General features: G+C 35.7%; 1 protein-coding gene across 5 annotated transcripts in view; it reads right to left on the reverse strand.

Moving 5' to 3' along the window:
• The window catches only part of TAFA5 (TAFA chemokine like family member 5), a 470,986-nt gene that overhangs the window by 230,987 nt on the left and 219,121 nt on the right, over positions 1-20,878 (reverse strand). For all 5 annotated transcript variants that reach the window (XR_004061171.1, XR_004061172.1, XM_030959391.1 and 2 more), the window contains exon 2: positions 11,186-11,335. Coding sequence is in view for 3 of the 5 variants with exons in the window: in XM_030959391.1 (XP_030815251.1) it covers positions 11,186-11,335 (150 nt within the window). In the remaining 2 variants the exon portion in view is untranslated. The remainder of the gene's footprint in view (positions 1-11,185; positions 11,336-20,878) is intronic.

The raw sequence follows: 20,878 nt of genomic DNA on the forward strand, positions 1-20,878 counted from the left end.
GCTGGGAACAAGTTGCTGACGCTCTTAAGACAGGCAACAAGTTCTAGAGGGATCTCATCAGGTAGTGTTCCACATAAACACATAGTAAGGCAGCAGGGGATGTGTCAGTGTACATGACCAGGTGACACTGAATCTGGGTCATTTATCTTTTGGGCAGGACTATGCTGGGACCTACACTCAGAGCTGCAGCCTTCTTTTCCAAGGCTGGCATTTCCCTTGGCTTTATACTTATATATAATGATTACACTTCCAAAACTTACATCAAAATTCTGACTTAAGGCTGTTAAAGCAAGAGTGTCAATACTGTGTCTAGGGTAACTACTTACTTTTGAAAAGCTGTTTAGAATTTGTCAATATTCTTAGCAAGCCCTCAATATTTTATGCTTAACAAAATTAAAAATTCAGTAAGGCATTCAAAGCTGAAGCCTGAAATTTAAAATATGCTTGCTGCTTTGTGCAGAAGATGTCTATCCTACCAAAGAAAGCCTTTTCTTGAATTATTTTAATCTGTATTACATGTACCCTGGACAGTAAGCTTTAAAATACAATAAAAAAATAAAATTTAAAAAAAATATATTCTCAAGGTCAGGAGGACTGAGTCTTTCAATTTTGTAGACTGTTACATGATATAATTGGAGAGAAAACAGGTGATTATTTCCACTGGTTATTCTTATTGTAATGCCACTACTAGTTAGTGCACCAAAACTATCCAACAACAACTGAAAAAAACCTCTATTCATAGGCCTTTCCTTCCTTACAAATCAGACTCCAAATCAGTTCTATTCTTTACCTGAATTTTTTTTCTATCCCAAATAAGAATTTGTTTCTCCTTTGTGATGCACAGTCCAGCCTGATAAATCTTCCTTCATATTCAATTAGGGCTGAACCTTGCCCTCTCAAAAGGGATGAGCACGGGTGGAAGTTCTCTGTGTATGCCCTTCTCAGAAGGATGCTAGATGAACCCCTGAAACTCTCAATACACATACTCTGAAACAAGTGGATGGAAATTCTACTTTTCCACGTCCACCGCATCTGAGAGTACAAAGAAGCTGTGAGGGCTTTCCTCCTTATCCTACTCCCTAATTAACAAGAAGAAGCAGCTACACGTCCTTATTGCCTTGCATCGCCAATGACATCTATCCTTAGACTGCAAGAGCTTTTAGTCTAGGACTGTGTGAGACTGGCTTATGAAGTACCTTGCAAGTCTGTGATACAGTAAAATAACACAGCGGCAAAACATAAGCAAAACAAGTTAGAGAAATAAAAAATAAAGACATATTAAAGTTTATTTCTCATATGAAAGTGCCAGCTTTATGACACAAATAATTCTTTTTCCTCCAATATGACCTCATTCTGCAGGGGAAGCGCAACTCCTTCGTATCATCATAAATGTGTGGCTTTCTAAGGTTCTGTCTTCAGAAAAAATATTTTCCCTGAATCAGCACTGTGCAGACTATTCTGAAAGGGATACACAAAAATGTAGCATTAACTACACTGTCTCAGGTGTTGGGCACAGTAATGCTATTAATGTTGTCATTAATTTAGAAATCAATTTTAACATTTTCTAGGACTCTTCTGACACATCATCTATCACCACAGATATTAAACCTAAGTTTAAAAAGTAAGTTAAAAAAATAAGTGGTATATAGTTTTAAAATGTCATTTCTAATCATGTTATAGCCTTTCTTGATTCACTTTTATGAAACTTTTTTTGTTGTTGTTGTTTACAGTTCTTTGTGCTTAATGGGATTACTGGGGGGGAATATTCCTTGACCATGCTACTTTCACATAGTGTCTGAAATGTCATTTAGAAATAGTTATATCTCACCCATTGATGGCAGGGGTATTTACAAAGATTCACCTCTCTATATTCTCCTACGCTCACTGGAGACAAACATGTTGCCCTGGCAGAAGCCCACCTTCACACATGAATAATTTTGGAAGTTTCTATTGTCCCCCTCTTCTGGGGATAACTGGAAGGTAGGCTAACAACCAGAGGGGGTAATATAAACACGTTACATTTTTTCTATAAACTGCCTCTAATCAGTGAAGACAGTCGCTTTTCCAGAAGGCAATCTGAGCAGCTGATGGCCTCAAATATTTACATACATTACATTCAAGCAGAAAACCTATCTGCTAGTCATCCCATGTTCTCTATAATGCCATAAAAGAAAAAGAGACAAGTTTTCAGAAGTGATTCCAATATTCACACTATGTGATCTCTGAAATGCCCATCACAGCCACCCTGTCTGCAGAGGGAGGTGCAGAGGGATCTTACAGTGACCAAACTCCTGAATTTAGGAATGTCATGTTGACCTATTGCCTGAAGTGAGGTAATGAATCAGACTGCAATCAGACTGCTGTGGTTGTTGATAGCGCCTTGCCGCAAGACATCAAGCACAGAAAAGTCTACCCAGTGATTCAGTGCATGCTTATGCTAACACATAATATGTTCTCTAGTTATTTTGTCCACTTTAATTTAAAATGTCTGTAGTAATTAGGCTTCTAGTCACTTCCTCAGAAAATGGTTTCACAATCTAATGCCACATAACCTCTAACCATTTTCCTGTGCTGAAACTGCCATCAGAGCACATAGATGAAAGAGGATTAAACTACATGGGTGGCTGAATAGGAATGTCAAGGAAGTAAAGGAAACGAAGCTGTTAGCATTGATGAACTAATGCATCCAATCAAACACCAGGAGGCTGAAGGTGTTGTCTTTCAGATGAAATGTGAAAGCAAGGCACTAAGCATTAGAGGCAATTAAAGTTCTCTCAGCACTCTTTGCACAGTATCAGTGCTAGCCCCTGGTTCCTGGCCACCTTCCAAATCACATAAATAATTCTGCTTTCCTAAATATTTCCCTGCCCTATAATTTAAAAAAAACAGCCATCTCTTCACTTGAAATAGTGTATTGATGCTAGGTTTAGCCTCGAAGTAGAATGGTTCTAAGTGAAAAGTGTTTCCAGGTCTTTGTTATGAGTACAAGAAGTATTTTATTTTCAATGACATTTTATTCACTCTTATCCTGGCATTATTTCCCTTACCATAAATCTATACTGTGCCCAACTTGTAAGCTGTGATCAGTACTCACTCTCTGCTACTTGACTGCTATGAATGAACTGTTCTATAGAAAATACTAACATTATGCAAAATCGTGGTCTGCAGCTTTAAGCCAGGTCCAGTCACTGAGTCATAGAATCATTGAATATCTCAAGCTGGAAGGGACCCATAAGGATCATCAAACCCAATCCCTGCTCCTCTCAGGGCTAGAGAAAACCAGATGACAAATTTCGCCTCATCTGTCAGATGGATCACTACCTCTAACATTAAAAAGGAAAGAAGGGTAATCATGGTGGGTGATTCCCTTCTGAGGAGAACAGGGGGTCCCATATTTCGACCGGCCCCAACCCACAGGGAGGTCTGATGCCATCCTGGGGCCCGAGTACAGGATGTACTGAGAGGCTCCTGGGCTGATTCAACCTTCTGATTGAAGGGTTGACCTGACCCACTGCTGATACTCCAGGTTGGCAGTGACGAGATTGAAAAGAGGAACACCAGGGCAATTAAAAGGGACTTTAGGGCACTGGGTCAAGTGGTTGATAGAGCAGAAGCACAGGTAGTGTTCTGCTCAGTCCCTTTGGTGGCAGAGAAAAATGATGAAAGGAATAGGAAAGCCCACATGATCAACGAGTGCCTCAAGGGTTGGTCTCATCAGCAGAATTTTGGGTTCTTTGATCATGGGGCAACTTTTACAGCACGTGGCCTGCTGGAACAGGATGGGCTCCATTTGTCTGTTAAAGGCATAAGGATTTTAGTTCATGAACTGGTAGAACTCATTGAGAAGGCTTTAAACTAGGGCTGAAGGGGGAAGGGGATGCAGCTGGGCTCTCTGGAAGCATGGCCTAGGGTGGTGAGCTTGAGTTAGGGGTGCAATCAGTAGCCCAGCTGAAGTGCGTGTACACTAATGCATGCAGCATGAGTGACAAACAAGAGCTGGAGGCCATGGTGCAACAGCAGAGCTACGATGTAATTGCCATCACAGAAACAGGTGGGATAACTCACATGGCAGGAGCATTGCACTGGATGGCTACAAGTTCTTCAGAAGAGACAGGAAAGGTGGAAGAGGTGGAGGCGTGGCCCTTTATATTAGGGAGGCTTTTGATGCCATAGGTATTAAAATTAATGATGATGAAGTTGAATATCTTTGAGTAAGAATTAAGGGGAAGGCCAACAAGGCTGACATCCTGCTGGGAGTCTGTTATTGTCCACCCAATCAGGAAGAAGAGATTGACAAGTTATTCCATAAACAGCTGGAGAATGTTTCAGGATCACCAGCCCTTGCTCTTGTAGGTGACTTTAACCTACCAGACATCTGCTGGGAACTTAATACAGCAGAAAAGAGGCACAGTCCAGGAAGTTCTTAGAGTGTGTGGAGTACAGCTTTTTGTCGCAGCTGGTGAGTGAGTTCCCTAGGGGAGGGGCTATGTTAGATCTGTTGTTTGCAAATAGAGATGGGTTGGTGGGAGATGTGGTGGTTGGGGGCCGCTTGGGGCAAAGTGATAATGAAAGTATAGAGTTCTTGATATTTGGTGAAACCGGGGGGGACATCAATAAGACTTTTACATTGGACTTCCGGAGGGCAGACTTTGGCCTATTTAGACTTATTCAGTGAGTTCCTTGTGAAGCAGCCCTTAGAAACTGGAATGGTCTGCCTGGGGAGGTTGTGGAGCCACCATCCCTGGTTGTGTTTAATAAAAGACTGGATGTGGCACTCAGTGCCATGGTTTAGTTGAGGTGTCATGGCATGAGTTGGACTCAATGATCTTGAAAGTCTCTTCCAACCTAGTGATTCTGTGACCACGTGTATTGTCCAAATACTCCTTGACCTCTGACCAGTTTTGTGCTAAGACCATTTCTCAAGGAAAACTATTTCATTGCCCGACCACGCTCTCAGTGAAGAACCTTTTCCAAATGTCCAATCTGACTTTCCCTTGATGCTGTTTCACTCAATTTCCTTGGGTCCTAACACTAGTCACCAAAGAGATGAGGTCACCCCTCAGACTTCTTCAAGCTGAACAAACAAAGTGACCTCAGTTGCCTCTTGTTAAGTCTTGGCCTCAAGACATTTCATTATCTTGGTCACTCTCCTCTGGACACACTGCAACAGCCTGATGTCCATCTCATACTGAGGCACCCAAAACTGCCACAGTATCCAAGATGGGTCCTCAGCAGTTTGAGTTTAGGTACCAACTATTTGAGAACATAGTAAAACCCTTACCTACCCTTCTTCATTAAAGTATTCCTTTAGGGTAGTTATCAATCTGTGTGCCACCTTCCCTGGCAGGGATTTGGTTTATTTTTCTTTGGTTGCTTGCTTTTTATGCCATGTGTTTGATTACTCCTTTTATGCATTCTCAGTCAAGAGAGGAAACCTAACTTCCCTGTACGTCTTATAGACACATCTTTGTTGCCATTGATGGTGCAGCTATTGATATGTTCCATTTAACACTGCTCAATTTCTGTCTTAAGGTTGAACAGCGGCATTTCTTCCCCAGGAACACTTCAATCTCTAACTGACACTTGACATTCATTATCAGAGAACAAAGGTATTCAATGTGAACATGCTTACATGATTTTACTAAGTTTATGATATTATTGAGACAAGAAATTTCACTCAACTTCTTTTGGAATGTCACATATTGTTCTCAGTTTGGAGCTGAAAGCAAAGTAACTGAAATGAAACTTCCTGTGTGTTTCCAAATGAAAAGTGACCTGCAAGGTGGAAATTGTCAGACTGCATGCATAGGAAAGGGAAGCTGATGAGTAATAGAAACATATCAGTAACTAGGAAAATCTGTAGTTCTGATGGAATTGTCTAGAGGTAATTGAAAGAAAATAAAGCCTTGTCTAGAGGTAATTGAAAGAAAATAAAGCCTTGTGGTGCATCTATACATACAGATGCATTTGTGATTGCATATGTGGGAGTTAGGATGAGGAAAGGAAGAAAATTATTATTATTTCTTCAAGCCATGTCGAAAAATATGTTTGATATGCATACTAGTTTTCCTTTTGGTTTTACTCGTTTTAAAGAGACATTTCTTAAATGCAATTAAGTAAAATTTATAATAATTAGAGTGAAGAAAGATTTGAAATATCTGCAATAAAATAATTATAAAATAACATAAACATTGCAATAACAAGCATATTAAGTACTCTAAATGTAAAAGCAAAAATTCTCATTTCTTAAAGTAATTATAGTTCTTTTTCTTCTTTTTTCTCTTTGCTCCCTGCAATATGTCTAAGATTCTTTAGAATGATGAAGCTTTCCAGTTAATAAGCAGTTTTGTTTGAAGCGCATGACCTAGGATTCTATTAATGATCAGTTCTGACCTCTACATATCCCTATAGAGTCCCAGAGATAATAAGAGCAGGAAATTATTGATTGAAACTAATGTGGCTTCCTTGTAGATCCTGAGTGTCTGTGTTAAACAAAATCAATCAATGCCAACCGAAAAGCATGCTAATCATAATGTAAGAACAACTTATATACACTAACATCCTATAGAAACCAATATTGCTACAATGCTTTCAAAAGCAATTAAATATTACTAAAACTCTAAAAAGTAAAAAACAAACAAAAAACCAATCAAACCATACTTTGATTTGTAACAAAAGGTGTCTGAGCACTCTGAATTCACTTACCTGAGCTACAACTGTCCAAATTTAAGATTTTTGAATATTGGGATTGATCTCCTGGAATTTCTCATAGCACTTAGTGGACAAAAAAGTAACTGGTACTCAAATTCAGAGCATAAGAGTCTTCTAATCAAAGAATTCAGGTAAGCAAATTAATAATTGCCATCCCAATTTTCTCAGGCAAATAAACAAATTCTCTCATACCATTTTCTCTCTCATCAACAGTTTCTATTTTCTGAACAAAATTGCAATTTATGTCATTTATCTATAAATATATATTCTACATAAGTACTGAAATCATTAGACATTTAATAGTTCTTTGCACACTTCTCAGGATACTGTCCTTGTATTCTAATAAATGCTTTGGCATAACAAATCTTTTCAGATTTATACAATTCTTGTGAAAGAGCACAAATCATGGGTGCATCTATCCACAAACTTTTATCAAAGACTTTTCATCACTTGCTTTAAAACAAATTTAAATTAGCAAAGGTACTGAACAAAACCAAAGAATAATTACTATCCAATCTCTCACTGGTTCCATCTTAAAAACTGATGAAGCTTAACTGACACACAGGGAAATTACAGTGGTGATAAACCAGATGCTATGTTGAAATAAAATATCTTATCAAATTAATCCAACTGAGGTCATTGCTATGGAATTTGATCTCAAAAATGGGACCAGGGAACACCAGTTGCAAATAAAAATAATATAATGAAAAGTGCAGGCAAACCACTGTCATAATATCACAAACCCTACAGTCATGAATAAAAATTACATCATAACAAAACATACCAAATATACATTATGACTCTGTGGGTGTAGAAATGAAGCAATCAACACTAAATCAAGCTTTAAATCAGGGTGAATATCAATGCCATTTTTTCAGAATACATTAGCAATCTGCCATAGTTAAAGACTGCTAGAAAAAATCAAATCAACCTTCTCCATCATATGGAAATATTTCAAGAAAATCTCTGTTCTTCGTCTACTGCTCAGACCAAGTTTTAAACACTCTATTTCCATTTCTAAGAACTCCAGTTTTATCTATCTGACATTCATTGTGTTTCCTTTTTTAGGAAAAACCCTCAGTGATACAGCAGTTGAAAGCAGAGTGGATTTTGATAATCAACTCAGGACTTACTCTAAGAGCGATGTTGACAAGTGCAATCTCACCCAATGTTTGTAAAGTTTAAGAGCCCTTAAATTACCTACTCCTTTTGCTGCAAGAATTGACACTTGCATTTCAAAGCTCCAGGAAATATACTACACAACTGAATATATTCTAAGGTACTTCTCTCCACTGAACATTGTAAAAATGGTAGCAAGGTAGAGCACAATCCATTTTAAGGTTGTAAAAATTACCAGCTTTGACACTGAATTCTTAAACCACCCTCTTGCTAGAAGATGCAACATAATTGTTTGCTAATATTTTCTCACTATTGGGTTAGCAGGTCACACTTACTATGCCTGCACGCTTCACATATGACTTTGCATTAAAGGTCTAAGGTCCACCTTCACTTTAGACATAATCTCTTCAAAATCAAGACTATATAAAGAATGAAATGGACCAAATTATTGAGGGTTTTTTTGACATCAAAAATGAAATGTCAAATAGCAATTATGTACTTAACATCAACTATAATATAAATGAAGAAAAATTTGCAAAAGTACATCCTACATCCTATTTAAGAAAGCTCAGGGAAGGATTTGTTTGAAAAAATGGGATTCTTTATCATAAAAAAACAAACAACAACAACAAAAAAACAACCCAGCAATTATGTTTGGTTGTTACATTCCTAAACCAGAAGTGTTTGACTTAATATTGGAGACAAAACCAGCTTTCTGCTACATAATTTTATGTAGCATTCATGTAATGTTCAGAATAAAGCTTTAAGTAGTTGTGTTTGAAAAAACTTACTCCAGAAATGTGTATAAAAATATGGAAGAATTCAGTGTTAATTCCTTAAACTATGAACCTGGTAAATTCACAGATGGATACTTGTCAGTCAGCGGCAAATTTATCTGCCAGCTTTACTTGCAAGCAGGTTAGAGACAAGATAAAATGCTTGTTTATTCTTTCCTATATAATTTTGTTGAAGTTATGTAAAACTACTTTTTTAACTTCATTCATGAAAAAAACCTACAGATCAAAGGTTTGATTTTTGCCTTCATTTTAGTCTGCAAACTTGATATACAGTTCTAGGTATTACTAACCTTTTTGAGCTCTGATTACAAAACATCCCAAACAGTGCTGAGGAACATAAAGTAGCATGTCCTACATATCTTGTAGCTATTCTTAGCAAACGGCTCAACATCCTAATTATAAACATTTCAGAAAAAAATGTTATTATATCTTAATATGTCACAGAATCAAAGAATATCAGGTAGGAAGGGAACCTCAAGGATCATCTGGTCCAACATTTTTAGGCAAAAATGCCAGTCTAGATGAAATAGCCCAGCACCCTGTCCAATTGAATTTTAAGTGTACAATACTGGGGAATCCACCAGTTTCCTGAGGTGTTTGAAAAGATGCTTTTTTTCATTTTGAAAAATTACCATTTTATGTCTAATTGGAATATCCACAGAAGAAACTTGTACCCATTATCCCTCATGTTTTCCAGCTTTAAAAAAAATAATTATGGTATTTAGACACAAATGTTAAAGGGAAGCTTTATTTTTCAACTGATGAACTTCCCACTTATTTTTCAAATGTGAATTATCACAAAAAGAACCTTCTCTGACTACATGATCTCAAACCATGGATCCGGTCATTCAGTTCTCTGGTTTCATAGAATGATGATCAAGCACATTGAAAGCACAAGAAGAATTTGAAAGAGACTTTCTTCATGAGTTTCCCCCAATAAATAAGTAAAGAAAGAAAAAATATTTTCAAATATCAAATTAACTCAAACTTCCATATTTTGAAAACAATCTAATGTAATAATCAAAGGATGAAGTGCAGTCATGTCTTAGTGACATTTACATTCCAGCTAAGTTTCATCTTAAGACACTCACAGGCGTATCAAAGCAAGGCAGAAAAACAGTGTGTAACAGAGAGTGATATATCTGACTTATCCTAGGGAGTTAAGATGAGACAAATTACTCTGAGAAGGTCCATTTTGCTCTTTATTGGGCATAAAGAAAATCTGGAGTTGCTAGCAGCTACCTTTGGATACCCAAGTTACAGCAAATCAATCTAACCATAGGCCAAAACTGACTGACAAAAATTATATTTTGTTCCCAGCTGGTGCAAAATTCTTTTTTTTCTTGCTTAGAACTTTGCTGTTTTAAAATAGGAAACATGTGTTGAATATTTTCATTGGTAGTATGCATTTTTCCTAATGTTGCAACCATAAATGACACAATAAAATCATTCCTTTCTTAAGCAATTATATCTTATGATCTAACAATAAAACATGAAAGGAGAACTACTGGATATAGTATTATATTATGAAAGAGACAGCTAAGAAACTATCTTACAGAATTAGAAAAACAGTGAAAGAAAAATGCAAAAATAGAATGTGCATGATGTTCTATATTTAGCTTTGTGGGTTGGCTCTGAAATCTCCTTTTGAGCTGTCTTTGATAATCACTGGTAAGACCAAATTCTGAGGCAACAGTAGGGTGTTCTCCATAATATTTTTATTTGAGGACTTAAACCAGCCAGTATTCAAAGCTAATCCATATTTATTATAGTTCTATACACAAGCATTTTTTTTTTTACTTCTGTTAATGGGGACTAGATCAAAACATATAATTCTACATCATTATTTTCAACATGTCTCCAATTTCATTTTTAATATTAACGTTTGCTAAAAGCCCTGCAAGGCAGACCTCTCTTGAAGACTCTCCCACTGTTAACATACCAGAGAATTTCATTTGTCTCAAAATATTATTTCAAAGTGAAACATGTTCATACCTCCCTATATGTGAGCAGCTCTCTAGCTACATGCTATCAGTGCATCTGCAGTGAATCATACAGAATAGCATTTTAAAGAGAGAAGAAATACCGGACATGTGATGTACATTCAGATACTGTATTCCAATTATAGCATCAGTGCTTTCTTCAACAGCATTAAATATCACACAGGAGCAGTCACATTAGCCTCCCAGTGGCATAAGACCTTTGAGGCTTGCTTGCTGCATTTTTTCAATGTCTTAAGGAATAAAAAATAGAGGAAAAAAGAATGCTATTTCACTGCTGATTCTGTAATCACATGCAGAATATAACAGCACCATGCCCTTAACATTCAACTGCCTATCAAGTTAAAACAAAAGTGAAATTTCCAATGAAAAAAATGTAATTGAAATATCTATACTATTAGTCAGTATTACCCTTTGGTTGAATTTCAATGCTTTTGCCGTTGTTAGTTGGGACAACATGAAAATTTCTTCTATAGAGTTTTTATGGTTTCTTGGGGGTTTTTTTTGTGAGACACAACCCTTATATTGGCAGACACTGAATAGATTTTTGCTTCTTACCATCAACACATGCTGGCCTTGCTCTTGTTGTACCGGCAATCTGTCCTTTTTTACATGCACAGCGAGCTGTTTGTCGGGCTATAGTCCTTCGGGGCTGACTGCTATCTCTGTCCAAAGTAACAATCTCACATGTACCTGCAGCCAGTTGACCTGGAAAAAAAACCAGTAACAGGTACCAGAGTCACTGAATGCACTACAGGAAATCTATTACAGCCAAATAGAGCCACGGCCCTAAGTCACAGCAGACACTCCACAACAAATGGGCAGCCAGCCGATGGATATAATAAAACTGAGATGACATACAATTTTTCTTTGTGGTGGACATATGAAAACCCTGCACACTGGTTCTGTCAGAAAATAATTATTGTTCCGCAAAAGCCAGAGAGTTGAGGTTACACAGGTTACTTTTACTTATGTTGGCTAAGTAAAGGAAGAAACTTTCATGGCAATGGAATTTAAATGGTATGTTCTTTCCATCCTTTCAGAAAAGAAATTATAAAGCATGAGGCAAATAAAAACTTCCCCAAATTTCCATGAATACAATGAAGTCCTAACTGCTTTGTGTGCTGCTTTTGAAGAAAACAGCCTTTCAAAGCGTGCCCACATTTGACGAACTGTCAGTCCTTTGGCTCTTGCTTCATCTAAACTGAAAGGTAATTAATTCTCTTCCTGACTCATCTTTGATGTAGCTGCTATTTTTTTTTCCTTTTGATAAATTTACTATGTAACTGTCAAATGTCTTAAATGACACCACACCCTTAGCTCAGTAATTACTTCCTTTTAATTGACTTGTCCAATATAGGTAGCTTTTCCTAAGTACTAAAGAAATCCACACCACCTAATTCTGAATTTGGACTATGCTATGAGAAACAACCAAAAAAAATCCAAAAAAATAATTTTATGAATAATATTAGTTTGAAGTTAATGTTATACTTTTAAAGCAACGCACTTCCTCTGGTACAACCAATAGTAGGCTAGTAGAATACCAAAATATTACCTTTTACAGGCAGGAAAGATACATTCTTGAATTTCAATGTGTGGAAAGACCAAAAAAAAATTCCCCAACTAATACTTTGCATTACATACAATTTTGGGGTTTATAGTGCAGTAGTAACCATGTGCAACACCATCTGCAAATCACAAGCTTTCCATGTTTCAGTTTTTATTAAAAAAAAAAAAGAAAAATTCCATACTGTTTTTAGAAAAAAATGCAGTTTAAATAATAGTTATAGTGAATCATTTTATGCTGTGGAAATAAAATAGAAAAAACCAAAAAATTCTATTATAACATCAAAACTAAAAAAATAAAACCAAATCAACCTGAAATAGATATGAATGCCCTTTAAGTCAAAAGGTGCAATGCTATTTTTCTATGCTTTCTTTTTTCATTCAGAATACAAGTTTACCCAGTCTATTCTTCTCAAAAGCAGTTAAAATGCTTGTTGTGTGGAACAGCAAAGTAGTGCAGACTATCATCAGCGCTGTGTCTCGTTCACTGCTAAGACACCGAAATTTTATGTTACTGTGACTCTTACACTGCAGTGAATTACAAAATGACAAAAATTAAGATCTCAAAGATGGGTGTGGAACAAGGTACTACAAATTCTTGCAAATATATGACATATGTAAGTAATATACATGAGGCACTTATAAACACATATATTATATTCACAATAGTGAACATTATCCCCCCAGTGTTTAATGGCTGCTGGCAACTGTACTCATAAGCTATGGTCAGTCTTGTGTTTCTACTCTTTTCCACTCAGTCTGTTAATAAAAATATCTTAGGATAAACATATTAATTAGAGGACTTCACTTTGTTATATGCTGCTTTTTTTCTTTATTCATTCAAAAATATTGGATTAGATGCAAAGGTTTAGCAAGAAAGATAGTGGCACATAATTTTCTAGAAAAAGACAAGAGAGATCCTGCTACACTCAAACAGGTTGAACTGAAAAAAAGAAAAAAACCCAACAAATCATTTGCCTTGGCGCTAACATATTTCATTCTGGGTTGTCGGAGATGTATTGCTCCTAAGGAATATAGCTGTCTTGGTAGATCATGTGAAAAAAAAAGATAATCAGAAATGTATTTAGATCCTGATGCCTTAGGCCACAAAAAAGTGGAAGCGTAAGTAAGACATGTAAGTGTACAGCTTTCCATACTCTCAACTATCCATGAGTCTATTTCTTTCATTAAAAGCTATGATAAATCATACAATCTAGGCAAATAATTGTATAAAATCTCATTTCAGAGGAAAGGAACCAGACTTACAGCACAGTGAAGGCAAATAATGACTGTACTCAGAGAATAAAAACAATGAAGCTCTATGTCAAGATAATTTGTGAAGGCAATGAGTTTTCCAGGGACTGCAAGCAATGAGTATCAATAAGAACAGCTAATGGTATTTTCTGCTTTTGGACCTGTAGAATTTTAGTTCTGCTTTGGTTTTCAGAAATGATAATTTCTTCCAGGCATAGTAACCTAATTTTCTCTATGAATTTTGAAAACTAGGATACCTACACAAGAGTAATTGCTATACAATTTTGTCTGTTGCTTTTATTTTTTCTATGGCAGAAGAAAATTGTATGCTGTTGTAGAGGTACAGGAGCTCTTACATATATGACATAAATATTTCTTCCCGATTGTGTCACAGGCTGCAAAGATTGCAAGCATATTAAGCACTGCAGCAGAGAGCACATCCAGTGTTACTTGACTTTAGATGGCTGTAAAGCATGAAATGTATTAGCTAAGGTTATGGAAGGCCATCTCCAGAGAGAGAGTCATCCTGGTGTAAAACATGTCCTCTCTGTCTTTCATTAGGTAGAGGGTAAGTCTACAAAGTACACTTAGATGACTTGTGCTACATTGGCTTTTTAGCAATTTAATCTAGAAATATAAGGTACAAAGTAATGGAACTAAATGAATATGCTTCTTGCAAGTACTGAATTGCAAAAATTAGGACGCCTTTCATTTTCAGGGAAGTTAACACAGTGACCTCTTTCAGAGATGTTAATGAAAAAAGGCTGTTCATCGGTGAGCCTCTGAACATGCTCCACTTCACTCCTAAAGCCAGAGAAGAAATCTCAAGACAGCAATGGCTGGAGTTTCACTGGAGCTTTTCCAGTTGAGAGATTAAGAGCCACAGTCCATGAACAGTCATAAAGGCTCCACAGTTCCATATTTTCTCTATGTATTTGCAACACGCAAAGCAACTCACCACCCTCCAACCTAAACAAAATAATCTTGGTGGGAAAAAAATACAAACATCATTAAAGAATCGAGTCATACTAGCCTTGTCTAAAAGTTTTCTTCCAAGAAAATTTTGGGGTTTACCGTTTTATGAACCAAACGTGAGGATTATTTCAAAAGTACCATAAAACTTGAGCTTCCCAAGTTAATTAGTAGATATTTCTTTGTTATTGCTATTGTTATTAAATATATATATGTAAATATGTTAAATATATCTTTTATAATTTCAATCCAAGAGTTAAGACCTCACTGGCATTTTTTTTTTATTTTGTGTTGTCACCATCTGATTACCAAACAGAGAAAAGTTTCAGTTCTTTAATGCTGTTTTATAGTGCAGAACTGCATTCTTAAAATGCCAGTAGGTCTCTCCCCACTCTCTCCCACCACAAACACAAATGCTTCTATATGGAATTATTTCAGAAAAAGGGAAAAAACACAGGATTCTGAATTAAAAATGCAAGTCAAAGTAAACAAAAATAAAAAAAATTCACAACTACTAAAATTTTAACTAAAACAGGACTGTGCTCTTGGCTTGTATCTTGAAATTGTTTACAGTAACTGCTGTATACATCACTTTTTTTGGTTTTTTTCTAAATGAAATCCATTTGTGATCAGTCTTCAAACTATTCTTCACGAGATTTTCATGGAAGTGTAGGAATCATGACTATAGGCATATATATTTAGCAAATGTGTAGGAAATATCTCAAGATAAAAAGAGCATATTTTTAAAAGATCTTTAGTACTTGCATTCTTGAAATAAAATAATTTCTTATTGAAAAGCTTAAGAACAGAGGGCATTTTTCATGTTTACCACTAAGACTCTTCTGTAAACTAAATGTCATTGTTGAAAGAACAAAGATTTTGAAAGATCTATATTTTCTGCAATAGTTAAAAGCCTTAAATAGTAGATATATTTGTATTACATGGAGGGTACTTGGGATAATATTTTAATTTTCTGTGGCTAAAAAATTATTTCTTTAACTAATTATCAACATTAACTACAGAAATCCAGTTACAGATTTTTTAAAAATTTATGCTTATTGTAAAGCTGAAGACTACCTTTAATTCATTTAAAGAAACAAAATTAAATTATGAATTAATGTACAGTACAGTGAAAGTAAGTCTTGATCTAAATATACAGATTTTTCCAGGAGTTTAGATTTCATGCTCATACAGAAAACCTACTTGTGATTTGTACATGCAGGCTTATATTATAGTTTCAGTGAACAATTTTTCCATGCATCACCAATTTGATGCCTAGCAACACAAGCTCTTTTAGTTCAAAATGCATTAAGTTAGATGGTATTAAAATTCTTGGCTGGATTCAGATATGCTTTTGTAAGTGAACACAATGCAGGAGTTGTTTCAAAATCAGATCATAGGAATACATTCAGTAGTTTTCTATTACAATATTGAAGTCTTTCTGACAACAGAGCCGTGCCAACTCCTGAGCAGAGCTGAGGATCAACAATTCCTACTGAAAGAAGGGGGAACTGAAGCACTTAGTGTCACTCATTATCTGCAGTTTGACATTAACCTGAGTAAAAAATATTTAAATATAATTAAATTTAAAATATAAAAAGCATATGTTTAAGTGGAACTCAATTTTTGTCATATATCCTTCCCCAAAGAAAATATCCTGAAAGAAGATCTCTTACACCGAACATGATCCAATTCCAGACAGTCCAATTACTTTTTCTTTTTAAACTTTAGTTCATAATGAGGTAGATTATGGCAAGGAGTTGGTTTTCCTCAAAGAACTACACTCATGTTTAAGCTGCAATAATAGAATTTGTGAAAATCCAACTACAATTAAATAAAAACAGGTTCTATGATGCTTCTGGGGAAAAAAAAGTATTTAAAATAAAGTAATAAAATAAATAAGAGCAGAAATGATCAGCGCCATTTGAGAATAACCATCAAATAAGAATATTGTTTCCATAGTTAACTTATGTGATACAAGGGCATTTCAAATTTTTAATATATTACATTTAAGGAAATAAGCTATTTCCCTTTCCTCTTTTCAAAGTCAGTGACATTAAAAGCATTCTTACCAAGATGTTTCATGTATCATTTTGGACCTTATATTCATTTCATTGAAATAAATATTGTGTCTGTTTAAGTAACAAGGCTACACAAAACAATTCTTCATGCTAGTAGAATTAGACAACCTGTTTAAAACAGTCTTTACCAGTTTTTCTTGAGGGTATGATTATGTTGTCAGTGGAAGACAAGACCGATGAAACAAAAAACTAATTAATTTAGATAATCCTAATCTATTGGTGTAACAGTAAAGTAAAAAGCAATAGTTTTTCCAGAAGGTTCCTTACATTTACTTCATTACAGCTTCAGAGCTATACTTGATGAGAGTCAACATTACAATGTGACCTTTGTAACTTCTCAATCTTAAAAGAAGTGATTTTGAATTTTAGTGGTATTAAATAAGAAGATGTGTCTTAAAAGGTGTGGCTTGAGTGCCCATTTTATGAAGAAAAAAATCACTGTAGAACTTAATTGGTAAAATTTATGAATAATGAGAAAAATATGATTAATGCCTTCTCCTTTAAATACTTCGTTTAAATATTTTTCAGAGTTCCACTGCAATGAAACAGTATATTATGTCCCCCTAGTAATTACTAATCTTACTGCAATTTTCAGACTACCACTTAGCCATCTCAAGCACATAAACAGCACAGACATTAGGAAAATAGTTTTCAGCTCCTCCATTCTGAAATAAGCAGTAAATTTTAATTAAGATAGATCTTAGTCTTCTAAGTAGTTGCACAGGAAAGAAAATCAAGTCTGTGGAGATTCAAGATACATTCAGGGCCCATTTTGAGATTTCATTTTTTCCCAGATAAGAGTAATGTCCTAACTTATTGCACCTGATACTGCTATTGCATGTAATTGCTTAATGTTTTGTTGTATAATTAAGAATCATTTCCCCTCTATCTGACTATAAAAAACACTAGAGAAAGAAAAATAAATGTAAAACCCAACTGCAGTAAAAACAAACTGCAAGATTTCAGATTCCAAATGGGATTCTCAATCAGAATTGGTACACAAAGGGGGATTCCAGACCAGAAAAAGATCAAAAAGTCAAGGATGTATGAATAAATATAGAAACAAGTCATTTGTACATAGGAACCTAGTTCTAACCAATTTTTTCTCCTTTGTTACTTTAAAACATATTTCATACTGCATATTAGAAATGACAAGGTGTTTGAGTCCTTTTTCTTTAGCTAAATTCTGCCTCTGTGTAAGTCAATGTGAACTGCAAATCTCAGCTCCACAGAGCTGCTCCAAGGAGGACCTGCAGCTCCAAGGGGTCAGTTAATTGCTTCTGGAGGCCTCGATTGGTTACAGAAAGGAAATAACTGCGGGAATTCTGGATTGAACAAAGCTTTGCTTATTTGCATAAACCAGGAAATGGCTGTTATTCTATTACTTTCCTAAAAATATTAAAAGATGTTTAAAAAAAGAAGGAAGAAAAAGAGGGGGGGGAAAAAAGCAAAAGGAAATTAAAATGAAAAAGAAAAATTAAGAAAAATAAAGAACAAGTGAAAAAAAGTCCTTCTATGTCTTTACCAGCCTCTACATGTAAAATAAACTTAGTCTGTTTATAAAACCAACATAATAGCCATAGGGGAAAAAATATTATTGGAGGGATGCTGATATTCCTCTTGAGAAAGACAGGAATAAAAAGCACAGGTTTGTCTAAAAAGCTACTGACATTTGTTGGAGCCAGAAGCTGTATGTCAGGAAGGAACAAGTCTGTTGTGTTAGCAAAATATGTCACTGCAGGGAGCATGAAATCAGTTTGAAAGAACATGCAGATAAAATCATATATCAGAAGTAGATATAAGGTAGCTGCTCAGGTAAACAGTGTTTTTAGCTTCTCAGGCTTTCCTTGGCACTATCAAACCGTTATCCTAGGATTACCAATGAACAGCCTTTAAAAACTCATCATACAAGTAGCCGTCCTACTTGTATCAAGGAATGCGCTGCAAGATTCTGAGTTCAGAAGGTGAGCAGGTTTTGGGTAAAATTTGGTCCAGTAAGGGCCGTGCAGGAAATAACTAACATACTGAAATTTTGTTTTATTGAATCCTGTTGATATGTCTCAGTCCTTAAACTACAAAAACAATAACCCCAAAGTCTAATTACCATCCACCAGGGACTAAGTTATGTCCTAAGCAAAAAGAACTGTGTCATTATTCCGTGCCTGTAGCAGGTTTCAAAACCTGAAGGCCAAAGTAGGCAGCTGAAGACAACTACCTAACACTATCCAGCCTTGTTAACATGCCATATGCTAACTCATACCTATGTATGAGTAAAAAATTCAAATTATGAAAATTTTCTGTCATTTTTGTAGGACAACTATTATCACAGTACATAACCTACTCTCCTGTTAAATAGGTCTAAATGATTTCTTTAAAATAAGGCTGTTTATTTTCATTACTGCCTGTAACATTACTCTTCCCTTTTCGCAAAAGACTATGACAAAAAAAAAACCCTAAAACATCTTATTTCTAGTAATGGCACTGAAATGCAGTTGTTTTTTTGGTAATCTAGATGGCAGGCTTACCCTGAAGTCACTACATAGCAGACAAAGTGTTTAGTAGCTAGGGCAATTATTTTGCCATCTTTTTTGTTTATGGAAAAGGTCCATAAACATTCTCCATCTAAAATAAAGTCTCTCAAGACATGGTTATGCTGCACTTGCTGTGAACATATAGGTACAACAGCTCACACATAACTACAGGGAAATATAAACTTATCTTAGGAACACAGCAAAAGTAAACTGGAAAAAATGAAAAAAAAAAAAGGAAGCTCTGAAGTAGAGCAGTATCTGTATCCAAGAAGGAAACAAATTTCAACAATTTTTAATGCCTTACTATACCTGAGAAGAAGTAGTTCCACTGAAAATACATGACATTAATTAGAAGTATTATGGATGAATCCAAATATCCAAATCAGTCTCATGCTGGGAATCTTGAGCAGACAAAGGATCCTCAAGCCCAAAGCTCCAACAGACAGAATTTGCATCTCTTGTAGTGTCTGCAGTGATCATAAAGGAGGAAGTTCATGGTGCATGTGTTCAACTAATCTTGATGCTAGCATGAGCGCTCAATTCAAGCACATCATCAGGACCAGAGCAGAACAGCTAGTACCTGCTGTGTCTGCTGTTTCTTCTTGCTTTTTCCTCCCTGCTGTCACTGTTCCCAGCAGAGCAGTTCCTCCACGTGTACAGCAGGGCACCAGGGAGGCCCTCACTCAGGGGCTCTGCTGAGCCCATGGCTACATTCAGCACGCAAACCCCACTACTGCAGATTCAGCACCAAGGTAAGAGTTAAAAAGACAGATATAGTAGAAAGAAATATGCCCTTTCTGTTAGGCTAATACAAAACTTCAGCTCCAACCAGAGGGAATGAACTTCAGACCAGGCTTCTTAACTGATTAATTTGAGTGATGGCTTTCAATGTAAAAGTTTGGGGACAGGGTTTTATGCAAGTGTGACAGAGAAGCATGAGTATGCTGGCTATTATTCTCAGATGTTCTGCAGACTTGGAGGAGTGATTTTCTATCTGGGCCAGCTTCACTGCTGCATTTTCCATTTTTATCTGTTTTGCTCAAAATGACTTATGAAACAGGTGCATGCCTAAATGAAAAGTTTTCATGGATAAAATCCATGATTTTTATATCCTTATTTCTAGTCCTCCAAGAATATAACCATTTATGGGATAAGATTCTCTTCTGCACAACTCAGAGGAGGGTGTCAGAAAAAGAGTTTTTAAGTTGCTCATGTATCCAAGGCTACCCAAAGAGAGAGTAGTTAACGAGGACGACTGTCATCCCACCCACCTTTACCAATCAGTAAAGAGCTCAAGATTAGAGACACACACAGTATCTCCTCCTGTGTCCCACTAACCAGGAATAATACCTTCCATTTACACACCTAAGTGTTCAACCATTGCACACTCACAGCTCCATTATTTCAACTCTACAACATACAGAGGGGCTCCTGCTTAAAGAAAGTATGTCATGTATGTTCACACTAGTTGTAGAATTAATCTCAAATTACTGAAAACCTGAAAATATCTTAACTGTACAAATTCATTTTCTTCTGGACTTAGTGCCTGTAACATAAATACAAACAAATCTATTAACAGAAGCAAAAATTATATGGCATGATATATGTTCATATCATAAAAACAAATTTCACAAAGACTTTATACACTGATGACCTTTGAAAAAACTTTAAATTAACCTTTATTATTATTATAATTCCCTCTAAAGCAAGGTTCATCTTTTTATGTACTGCTTATCAGTTTTACTAGCTAATAAAAAGTTAAATTATGCCATCAATTTCCCAATGAATGCCTAATAAATAATACTTCCTTAGTTCAAGGTCTTTAATAAAAAGGAATAAAAATGAGG

Source organism: Camarhynchus parvulus, chromosome 1A (genome assembly GCF_901933205.1).
Source record: "Camarhynchus parvulus chromosome 1A, STF_HiC, whole genome shotgun sequence".
Taxonomy (NCBI): domain Eukaryota; kingdom Metazoa; phylum Chordata; class Aves; order Passeriformes; family Thraupidae; genus Camarhynchus; species Camarhynchus parvulus.